The 12,111-nt window shown below is 43.7% G+C and overlaps 1 protein-coding gene across 1 annotated transcript in view; it reads left to right on the plus strand.

The window, feature by feature from the left end:
• POLQ (DNA polymerase theta) overlaps positions 1-12,111 on the plus strand; it is a 108,834-nt gene that overhangs the window by 24,828 nt on the left and 71,895 nt on the right. Inside the window, exons 7-9 of the mRNA XM_067545990.1 lie at positions 971-1,130; positions 1,247-1,393; positions 3,407-3,619. Coding sequence (XP_067402091.1) covers positions 971-1,130; positions 1,247-1,393; positions 3,407-3,619 — 520 coding nt within the window. The remainder of the gene's footprint in view (positions 1-970; positions 1,131-1,246; positions 1,394-3,406; positions 3,620-12,111) is intronic.

Below are 12,111 nucleotides of genomic sequence, written 5' to 3' on the forward strand. Positions count from 1 at the left end.
TTTTAATCTGACTAGCAAGAGTTTGCTAAGTCTCTGTGCGGCTATGAAAATTATGTGCTTTGCCTGTAATTTTCAAGAAATTAGGTTGTAAGCATTAAAAAAAAAATCAGCAAGATTATCTTCTTATTCTTTTCCTTCTCTCAGGTGCATGTATGTTTGCTTTGTTTTGGCTTTAAAAAGACAGAGTTGAACTTCAATAACTACTCAACCTTCATCTTTAATACGATAAAGATACTGTCAGACAAGAACAACGAGAGTCCTGTAGCACCTTAAAGACTAACAAATTTTGCAGACATAAGCTTTTGTGGGCTGCAACCCACTTCGTCAGATGCATGAAGTGGAAATCACAGATAGGAGGTATATATCGTATATATATATATCGTGTATATATATACCTCCTATCTGTGGTTTCCACTTCACAGCCCCTGACGAAGTGGGTTGTAGCCCACCAAAGCTTATGCCCTCAGAAATTTGTTAGTCTTTAAGGTGCTACAGGACTCTCATTGTTTTTGCTGTATACAGACTAACATGGCTACCCCTCTGGAACTTTTCACCATGATGGACAAGGAAGTTTTCCTCATAAGAAACTATAAAACTAAAAGAAAAGGAAATAAGAGAATTGTTAAAGTTTTTACTTCTGAAGTTTTAGTTGCTTTAACCGTTCTTTGTATGTTTGCTAAAAGGTTGAAAAGGTTTTAATTGTGATTGTAACAACGGGAGTAAGCTAGTGATAATTTGACACAAATCTTCAGATTTATCCATTGTTGAGTCCAAAAGACCTACGCATCAATGCAACCAAACTACTCCCTAGACTTTTGAAAGTCAAGAAAACTCAGCTCCTTTTCTTTCCCTTGTTTCTCCCGCTGAGTTGGGATAGGGGATTTGAAGTGCGATAGAGGCCAAAATGACAGCATTTACAAACCCTGTATGATACAAGAGCTTGTTGAAAGAATTGTCTGTCTCAATTCAGGGAGATGAAGACCATATTGTGAGCCTGTGTTATGAGACCATACGTGATGGCCATTCAGTCCTGCTGTTCTGTCCATCCAAGAACTGGTGTGAAAAATTGGCAGACATCATAGCCAGAGAGTTCTACAACTTACAGCACTGGTCCCCACAGCAGGCTGAGGGTAAGAGGGGATGTGGAAGGAGCTTAATAGGAGGCTGTGGGCTGCACTGTGTTTTTATAGCAGAGTAAGCTTGTTGAGAGCTATAACAATATTCTTTATGTCTGTCTTGACTAAAGGATTTACAAAAACCTCCAAACTTTCACCAGTTGCCTTGGACAAGGAAGGACTAGAGGAGGTGATGGACCAGCTAAGGCGCTCACCGTCAGGCCTGGACTCTGTGCTCCAGCGTACTTTACCATGGGGAGTGGCATTTCATCATGCAGGTATTTCTGAGTTGTTGACTCATTTCTCATGAGCATACTATATAGATATTACCTAGTTACTTGTTCTGGCCATTCCCTCTGAAGCCTCTGGCATTGGCCACTGTCGGAAGACAGGATAGTGGTCTAGATGGACTATTGGTCTGGCCAAGTCAAGTATGGCTGGTCTTATGTTCTTATTAATAATATAGTTGGACCTATATTTACCAGTCACTTTCTGAAGTCTGTTGTCCCTTTTGTCACTTATAGGTAAATAAAATGTTGCCATGCACAGCTAAAGCTAAGCCTGAGATTTGTGGCCTAAGGCTTAACTCAATAATTATGTGGTAAATCATCTTTCTCTATTAATTTCAACACATAGGACAATGGCAATTTACAAATCTAGCTTTTGTTAAATGCTGGAAATACTGAGTTACAACCAAGACATTCTGAGAAAACTATCAGCTTTGTGAGCGAGTTAAGGCAATTTACTCAAACACTTGAGAAACACAAGAGAAGATGGATGGGAACTGTTATTCTGGGTCTCTGACAAAGGGCGAAAATGGAGAGAAAGAAAGAAAGAGACTGTCACTGTTAGTGGTAGTTGCTATCTGTTTACTCCAGATCTATTTATTTATTTATTTATTTATTTCTCATATAGGTATAGTCCCTCTGGAAGGCTAGATTAGCAGCAAGGTCCAGTTGTTAGAAGAAGTTTCCTCATCTCTCTTGGTGGTAGAAACCATTAGAGACTATATCTGATGTGCAGACAGAGACCTGAGACAACTAGTGTGTATAATTAACCTTGAGAAGAATCCTGGTTGAAACTCCCACAGGCTAATCACTGGTTTAAGCTCTAACTTAAACTGGAACATAATGAAAATAAAGGAAGGCAATGTGCTGAATCAACCAAAGAAAGCTCTCCTCTCCCCTTGAGTTGTTTGGATTTCACTAACTATGTAGTCAACGGAAAACTACTCAGGGTAATACGGTATTCTTTTCCGGAGACTTACAGTGGCCACAGACTCTCAATTCCTGTGAATTTAAAAATAATCCAATCTTGAAAGTATGCCAACAAAATTTCATTTTTCAAAACAAGATTCCTAGTATGCATCAGGTTCCTTCTTGATGTGATTTTGAATAATTTTAGACCCTTTGTCAGAGTCCCAGGATAAGAGCTCCTCAGTTTATAGGCTTTACTTACACTTGATAGTTTATCTCTTGTAGGGAAGCTGGTCTTGTTGGCTCTGTTGTCACAACACCCCATTGAGAGAAATCAGCAAAACTGATCAAAGAACCTGAGGAGAGTGACAGGAAGAAAGATGAAAGAGCTGAATATAAAGAGGTTGGCTTAGAAGGAAGAAAAGTCTACCAATATTTAAAACCTATAAATATCAAGGAAGAAAAAAAATAACTTAGGGTGGTGCAAGGCTGTGGACCTAGAAGTAGACAGATGAAATCACATGAACAGGAAACTTCCTGGAAGTAAGATGTATTAAGCTATTCAGCAGCCTCCCAAAGGAAGTGTTAGAAGCCTCATTGCTTTGGACACTTAAAACTAGATGGGAGAAAACACTGGAAAATGTATTTTTGGTGGTTTGCAGGGAAATGGACTAGATAACTAGTAGGACTCCAGGTTCAGGACAGCAAATCACAGAAGTTAGATATGGAAAACTGTTAACTTCCAGCCCCTACTCTAACTGCTGGATCCAACTTTCATCTGTTTATAAAGATTCTCAAATAAGTATTGTGTTTGTCTGACTTTTTATGGTGTTTGCAAGCACTTTGGAAGAGCAGACTGCTAAATCATACTGTTAGAATGGTTAAAGGTAAACATTTCTTTAGAAATGAGATTATTTTAGCCATGCTTCTGAGCAGTGATCAAGATGCTGATGTCACATGGCTCCTTAGTTCTAATCGCTACATGGCAAGTGTTCATTAACATATTAGCTGTTGTCACAAGGCTTTCCCTATTGGTGGTTATGCTTCACTACAAACATGCTGTTAGTGTGTTTATTGAAAGCATTGTCTTCTCAGGTCTTACTTTTGATGAACGGGATATCATTGAAGGGGCCTTTCGTCGAGGGTTGATTCGAGTCCTGGCAGCAACATCCACGCTTTCTTCTGGGGTGAATCTGCCTGCACACCGGGTAATTATCCGAACTCCAGTGTTTGGCGGCAGACTTCTGGATATCCTAACTTACAGACAGATGGCTGGGAGGGCTGGCAGGAAAGGAGTAGACACAGTGGGTAAGTGGAGGCTTTATTAACATTCTCCAAGAACTGTGTTAACCTAATTACAATCAGGGCAGTGCTTTACAATTAGTTACTAATCATGATGAATTCCTTTGGTATTCAGTATGATAAAGTTAATCAAGATTAATTTGTTTAGTATTAATGGGATATAATTTGTATTCCTAAGGGATTCTGTTTCATTGCATGAGTTGATTTTGGTGTCTACATGTCAGGTTACTGAAGGCATCATCTATTTTCTTTGCTGAATTTCTTATCACTTCTAATACTTGGATCATTTGCTTTAATTCTGTGAGGTGTGCCTTGTTTAGCAAGGCGTTTTACAGACTTAACATTTGAGAGATGAGGTTGAAGTTTTAGATAGCGTTTGGCAAACAAATACCTTCCACGTGGATAAGTAATTTGTATTTATAAGACCTTCTCCAGGTTAATTACTTGTTTTGTGAACCTGGAAAATATTTTGTGCTTCACCGTTTCCACAGGCAGTTCACAGAACAAAAGCATCTTGAGCTGTGCTAGCATCAGTCAAAATTCTTTTGGCATGACAAGGCACATAACTTTAATTTCAGTTTTATTCAGAACAAAAATGTATTTTTTGAATAGAATTGATAGGAATTTCTTTATATTCTCCACATTTTTTGTAAATGTATAAACAGTCAACATAATTACAAAACAGGGTATTATTGGCAACTTGCTGGAAACTCATTGCACTCTTTATAAATGAATTAGATTGCAGCTGCATTCATATTTTATGCACAATTGTAGTTTGCAGACACTACAATGTTGAAACGCAGCATACCATCTTGACTGGAGCAACCTGGCAGCATCGTATGTTGGGACCTAGAGTCTCTATAGACCACACTGCTGTGTTGAAGAGGGAAGTCACAAGCTCTGTTGTAGCATTTATTGTAGCCCACTGGCTAAACTTTGACCAAACATGCTATAAAATGAAGTTATCTGGCTCTTGAAGATCTTTTTTGCATCATGAGAGGAGGTAGTGTATTTTTGACCTGTTTGACATAAACTTGAGTTTGCTCTTGCATAGGATGCAGTCTGAATTTATGCTTATGGGTTTATAAATGTACCTTTTATTTGGATGAATGTGTAAACATAAAGCCCAAATACCAGCTGATTCTCTTTCTACCACAGCAACTCTAGTTGCCAAAAAAAACCTCTTCCTAGTATGGATTAGAAATTTGGTTGACAACCAAGGAACAGAAAGTGAGGTTTGATTTGAGAAAGATGACCCAGCAACCTCAGTCTGTAGCACAATAAAAAAAAAATTATTTGAGGTATTGTTTCAATGGTACCTCACACCAGTCAGGTTAAAAATATATAGAGATTAAATGGGGATAAATGTTGGAGAAATTGCAGTGAAAGAGGAGATTGTATTCCTTATATGTCTAGTCATTAGAGAATATTGGGATGCAGGCCATAAGCAAATATATGTTGGATATTTATTATCAAATTATCCTTTGGTAATCCTCCTGGGGCTTCCCAGTGGAAATGTTCACTCAAAATGGAGGAAATGCTAGTTAATAAACACAACTATGACATAGTTGGCATCACAGAGACTTGGTGGGGTAATACACATGACTGGAATATTGGTATAGGAGGGTACAACATGTTCAGGAAGGAGAGGCAGGGAAAAAAAGTAGGAGGTGTTGCCTTTTATTTTTATATATAAATTAAATATATATAAAATGTATACACTTGGACTGAGGTTGAGATGGAAATAGGAGACAGACTTGTTGAAGGTCTCTGGGAAAAGATAGAAGAGGTTAAAAACAAAAGTGATGTCATAGTGGGGTCCTTCTGCAGACCACCTAACCAGGAAGAGAGGTGGATGAGGCTTTTTATAAACAACTAACATAATCATCCAAAGCACAGGACTTGGTAATGATGGGGGACTTCAACTACCTAGACATCTGGTGGGAAAATAACACAGCAGAGCACAGATTATCCAACAAGTTCTTGGATTGTATTGGAGACAATTTTTTTATTTCAGAAGGTGGAGAAAGCTAGTAGGGGAGAGGCTGTTCTAGATTTGATTTTGACAAATAGGGAGGAACTGGTTGAGAATTTGAAAGTGGAAGGCAGCTTGGGTGAAAGTGATCATGAAATGATAGATTTCATGATTCTAAGGAATGGTAGGAGGGAAAACAGCACAATAAAGATAATAGATTCCAAGAAGGCAGACTTCAGCGAACTCAGGTAGTTGGTAGATAAGATCCCATGGAAAGCAAATCTAAGGGGAAAAGCATTTCAAGAGAGTTGGCAGTTTTTTCAAAGAGACATTATTAAGGGCTCTAGAGCAAAATATCCCACTCTGTAGGAAAGATTGGAAGTATGATAAGAGACCACCCTGGTTTAACCAGGAGATCTTCAATGATCAGAAACTTAAGAGTCCTACAAAAAGTGGAAATTACGTCAAATTACAAAGGATGAATATAAACAACACAAGTATGTAGGGACAAAATTAGAAAGACCAAGGCACAAAACAAAATTTAAACTAGCTGGGGACAAAAAGAGTAACAAGAAAACATTCTATAAATGCATTAGAAGCAAGAGGAAGACCAAAAATAGTGTAGGCCCATTATTCAGTGAGGGAGGGGGGAAAACAATAACAGAAAATGTGGAAATGGAAGAAGTGCTAAATGACTTTTTGTTTTACTTTTCACCAAAAGGTTGAGTAGCAACTGTACATCCAACTTAATGAATGCCAGTGAAATGAGGTAGGATTAGAGGCTAAATTAGGGAAATAACAAATTTAAAATTACTTAGACAAGTTGGATGTCTTCAAGCCACCAGAGCCCGATGAAGTACATCCTAGAATACTCAAGAAGTTGACTGAGGAAATATCTGAGCCATTAGTGATTATCGTCAAAAAGTCATGGAAGACGGGAGTCATTTCAGAGGACTGGAAAAGGACAAATATAGTTCCAATCTATAAAAAGGGGAATAAGGGCAGCGCAATTACAGATGAGTCATCTTAACTTCATTCAGTATCTGGAAACATAATGGAGCAAATAATTAAGCAATTAATTTACAAACACCTAGAAGATAATAAGGGGATAAGAAACAAGCAGCATGGATTTGTCAAGAACAAATCATGTCAAATCAACCTAATAGCTTTCTTTGACAGGGTAACAAGGCTTGTGGATAGGGAGGAAGCAGTATATGTGGTATATCTTGACTTTAGTAAGGGTTTTGATGCTGTATTGTATGACCTTCTCATAAACAAACTAGGGAAATACGACCTAGATGGAGCTACTATAAGGTGGGTGTATAACAGGTTGGCAAACTGTTCCCAGAGAGTAGTTATATGTGGTTCATAATCAAGCTGGAAGGGCACATCAAGTGGGGTCCTGCAGGGATCAGTTCTGGGTCCGGTTCTTTTCAATATCTTCATCAATGTTTTAGATAATGGCATAGAGCAGGGGTGGCCAACCAGTCAGAGACAAAGAGCCAAAAAATAGCTATAGATACTGCAAAGAGCCAATTCATGCTGATCCGTCAATTTCAGCGGCAGCTTGTCAATTTCACTTTGGTGCCCCATACAATGCGCAGAGCAAAGAGCTGCAAAGAGCCATATGCAAAGAGCCACATTTCTATGACCAAAGAGCCGTGGGTTGGCCACCCCTGGCATAGAGAGTTCACTTATTAAAATTTGTGAACAATACCAAGCTGGGAGCAGTTGCAAATGCTTTGGAGGATAGGATTAAAATTGAAAATGATCAGGACAAGCTGTAGAGGCGGTCTGACATAAATAGGATGAAATTCAATACGGACAAATGCAAAATGTTCATTCCTAAGTGGAGTAATCTCTTGCACACATACAAAATGGGAAATGACTGTTTTGGAAGGAGTACTGCAGAAAGGGATGTGGGGGTCATAGTGGATCACAAACTGCAAAAAAGCAAACATCATTCTGGGATGTATTAACATCAGTATTGTAAGCAAGACATGAGAATTAATTCTTCTGCTCTACTCTGTGCTGATTAGGCCTTAACTGGAGTATTGTGTCCAATTTTGGGCGCCACATTTCAGGAAAGAGGTGGCCAAATTAGAGAGAGTCCAAAAATGATTAAAGGTCTAGAAAACATGACCTATGAGGGAAGATTGAAAAAATTGTGTTTGTTGAGTTGGGAGAAGAGAAAACTGAAGGGGGGAATATGATAACAGTTTTCAAGTACATAAAAGATTGTTACAAGGAGGAGGGAGAAAAATAGTTCTACTTAACTTCTGAGGATCGGACAAAAAGCAATGGGCTTAAATTGCAGGATTAAGCACTGGAATAAATTGCCTAGGGAGGATGTGGAATCTCTAGTCATTGGAGATTTTTAAGAGCATGTAAACAAATATCTGTCAAGGATGGTCTAGATAATACTTAGTCCTGGCTTGAGTGCAGGGGACTGGACTAGAAGACCTCTCGAGGTCCCTTCCTGTCCTACGACTGTATGATTTTATGAAAAGGAAATGAACAATTAATCTTTCATCTGCTAGTATTTGCTTGGCTATTAGTAGCATCTCATTGGAAAAAGATAAATAGCCCAATGACGGAAGAATGGTTCAAAAATATATGGGAGGTTGTGGTTAAGGAAAAAATAACACACCAATTATGAACCCAGCAAAATAGAGAGAGGACAGTTAGATGCTTAGATATTTGGTTACTTTGTATTCAGTACTCAGAGAAAGCATCACCTGCAAAAAAATAAACAAACAGAAAGCCACCCACAAAAATCAACCACACTTGTCCCAATTTTTTTGAATGTTAACATTTGGTAGACAGTCTTGGTTTGTTAAATTTCACTCAATTTATTAAAATAACTGGAAATGCCATAGATGTTGTAATGATGCTTTTTCTGTAATGTTGTAACATCCTGTTAAGTGAAAGATTAGATGACTATATTCCCGTATGTCTCTTCAAACAAATGCTAACTGTTGCAGTGATTTGAGTGCTTGCTCATGTCCATTCCATTATAGGTGTGTGCATGCCTCCATGCACGGTTACTGGAACTTTTTTCCCCTTCACAGACCCCGTAGGGCCGGCTTCAGCGCCCCCTAGAGCCCTGTACACATTCTGTGGTATGTGAGGCGCTGCCGGCCCTACGCCCTTCAGTTCCTTCTTTCCGCCTGTGATGGTTGCTGGAACTGTTCCTGCTTGCATCGCAGGTGATCAGTTCCCATTGTTCTCAACTTTAATAGTTTGTTGTTGTATCAGTTAGGTAGATAGGACTTTAAGTACTGTTAATAGTAGTAGTTAGCTCTTAGGATAGTCCTGCCTGGGACTTTGCTGGGAGCGGGGCATGCCCTGGTCACCAGGCTTCAAACCATGTGCCTCTTGTGGGAAGGCTTTCCCGCTGAGTGACTCCCACAATAGCTGCCTGAAGTTTCTGGGGGAAACTCATCGAAAAGATAAGTGCAAGACTTGAAAACTTTCAGGCCCCAGACTCAAAAAGACAGAGAAATCTGCCTGAAAGCCTTACTCATGGAGGCAGCACTTAGACCGGCCTCTGAACCAACCCGCTCCGCCTCAATACTGAGTGGGGCATCAGCACAGAGTGCACCATCGGCACCGGGCCTGCTTCGGCACTGGACCGCATCTCCGGTATCGAAGAAGCAGCGGAAGCAGTCCTCAGAACACAGACACTCCTCCTCACCAACTAAGCAGGCAGGGTAGAGCACCGGTCTGCACTGGAGCCGGAGTGTGGGGACCCACTCTCGGGAGCCAGCACGTCCAGCAAAGGAGCCATCCCCGACTCCTGGGAGTGGGGGGGCCCCTCTGCACCTACCAGCACCGTTGACACTAGAGGCCTTTCAAGTGGCAAGAGCCTTGCTGACCTTGCCCACGCCCCATCCTCCGCCTAGAGCAGGGGTGGGGAACCTTTTTCCTTCCAAGGGCCATTTTTATATTTATAACTTAATTCGCGGGCCATGCTGCCGATTCCGCCGCCCTTCCCCCCGCCGCTCCCGCCGAATTCCCCACCCCCACCGTGAAACCGCGCCACCCATTCCCCCTGCCGCCGAAAAGGGGCAAACCGGCAGGGTTTCGGCGGCGGGACCGCCCCCCTCCCCGCCGCCGTGAAACCGCGCGCCGTGACTCCTCCTCCCGCCGCCGAATTCACGACGAATTCCCCGCCATCGCCACTGAATTCCCCCCGCCGCCAGACCAAATGATTTCATGGGCCTTATTATACAGCCCGCGGGCCGGACCAAATGATTTCGCGGGCCTTATACGGCCCGCGGGCCGGACGCTCCCCACCCCTGGCCTAGAGGGAAGGAGCCAGTGTTGCAGAGGAAGCCCATGCTGGGATTTTCTGAGTGGCTCAGGAGATCCCCAGTGTGGGGAGGAAAATCTCCGATGAGCCGGTTGCCTAGGGTGGAGCATTTGGCACGGTGCTGCTCCCCTAGAAGTCACTCCAAGTCTTGGTCGCTGGAACGCCCAACATCAATGCAGGGAACGAGGTCATCCTCCTGACGCTGGTCACGATCCCTGGCACTGGGAGAAGTCCACCCCAGAAGGCGGCACCTGTCCAGGTTGCCCAGGGGGCACCATTCCCCAGACGGAACTCGGCATCGTACCTGCTCCCCGGCACCAAAGAGGTCACCCACACCGAGGTGGCACCGAATCCAGTTGCCAGAGATTGACTCAGCACTGAGAGGCAAGCGGCGCCGCAAGTCCTCAGTACCTAGATGGCGCTCCGGATATTCCAGATGCCAGGCGAGGCATCAGCAGCAGAAGGTGCCAGAACCCCCGGTGCATATAGCCCCCAGATGGCCTCAAGGGCAGTGGCTTCCCCAATGGCCGTATTGGGGATCCTGGGGATTTCCGGTGGGGTCTGGGCCGCAGTCCTTCAAGTCTTCGGGTGTGCAGTCAATGCTGCCGGTGCCGGAGAAGGGCCAGCATTTGCCCTCAGAGGATGAATCGGATCCACAGGAAGGGACTTCTGTGGGGACCTCTTGTCGGCAGGAAGGGGTGCCACCTCCTGCTGCGCCCCTCCAATCCTCCTCCTCCTTGGATGAAGCAGTCTCCCAAGGTCACTCAGAGCCCCTGGATGATTTTAGTGCACACTAGAGCTGCTCAAAAGGTGGCCTCCAACTTGGGGCTGGAGGTGGCGGAGCTAAAAGAGGCATCGAACAGTTTGTTTAACACCTGGCAGCGGCTGCCCCAGCTCAGGTAGCCTCCCTATGCATGAAGGGGTTCTGAAACCCTGCACCAGCACTGGTTCAGCATGATGCTGGACCTATCGATTGCCCCTCTTTTGGAACTTTTGAGATGGCACGATCTCCTGTCTCAGGATCACGGTCGCCTGTTGCACCCTGACCTGGACTCCCTGCATCTCATGGTGTGGAGGTTCTGTGGCTGACCACGGACGACTGAGCCTGCTCGGTGCAGGTCCAGCAAATCCTGCTGGGTAACAGGAAGCCTTCCATGCAGGTTGTGTATCTGGCTAAATGGAAGCGGTTTACCTGCTGGGCAGAGTCTCGGGGAATCCTGCCTAGTCTCATGCCAATACAGGTGATCCTGGAGTATTTGCTACATCTAAGGCTTCAGGGGCTGGCCATGGCCTGTGAAGGTCCACCTAGCAGCTTTATCGGCTTTTCACCAGCCTTTGGAGGGGAGATCGCTTTTCTTCCACCCGATGAGGATTAGGTTCCTGAAAGGGGTAGAGAGGCTCTATCCTCAGGTCCATGACCTGGTGCCTCCCTGGGAACTCAACCTGGTCCTCTCACAACTCATGGGGGCCCCTCTTTGAACCCATGGCTTCATGCCCTCTACTCCTGATTTCTTGGAAGGTGGCCTTCCTGGTGGCCATTACCTCAGCAAGAGGGTCTCCGAGATTAGGGCGCTGACCTCGGAGCCCCCGTATACTGTATTCTATAAAGATAAAGTTCAGTTGAGGCCACACCCGGCCTTCCTGCCCAAGGTGGTTTCCCAATTTCATTATAACCAAGATATTTTTCTCGCCGTGTTTTTCCCCAAACAGTATGGTTCGGAGGAGGAGAGAAGGTGGCACTCTCTAGACGTAAGACGGGCCCTGGCATTCTACATCGAGCGCACGAGACCGTTCCGGAAATTGACGCAGCTCTTCGTCGCAGTGGCTCATTGGATGAAAGGCTTACTTGTCTCCTCCCAGCACATCTCCTCGTGGATAACTTCCTGCATCAAGTTCTGCTATGAGCAAGCAAAGGTGCCGCTCCTGGGAACCATCACAGGACACTCAACCAAAGCTCAAGCTTTGTTTACAGACTTCCTAGCGAGAGTGCCTGTGCAGGACATCTGCAGAGCCGCCACCTGGTCATCAGTACATACCTTCACGTCCCACTACGCCATCATCCAGCAGGCGCTGGATGATGCAGGCTTCGGCAGAGCCGTGCTGCAGACAGCTGATCTGTAACTCCGTCCCACCTCCAAAGTATTGCTTGTGAGTCACGTATGATGGAATGGACATGAGCAAGCACTTGAAGAAGAAAAGGTGGTTACT

This window comes from Emydura macquarii, unplaced genomic scaffold (assembly GCF_026122565.2).
Source record: "Emydura macquarii macquarii isolate MOO-44397 ecotype Brisbane River unplaced genomic scaffold, CSIRO-AGI_Emac_v2 contig_1119, whole genome shotgun sequence".
Classification (NCBI taxonomy): domain Eukaryota; kingdom Metazoa; phylum Chordata; order Testudines; family Chelidae; genus Emydura; species Emydura macquarii.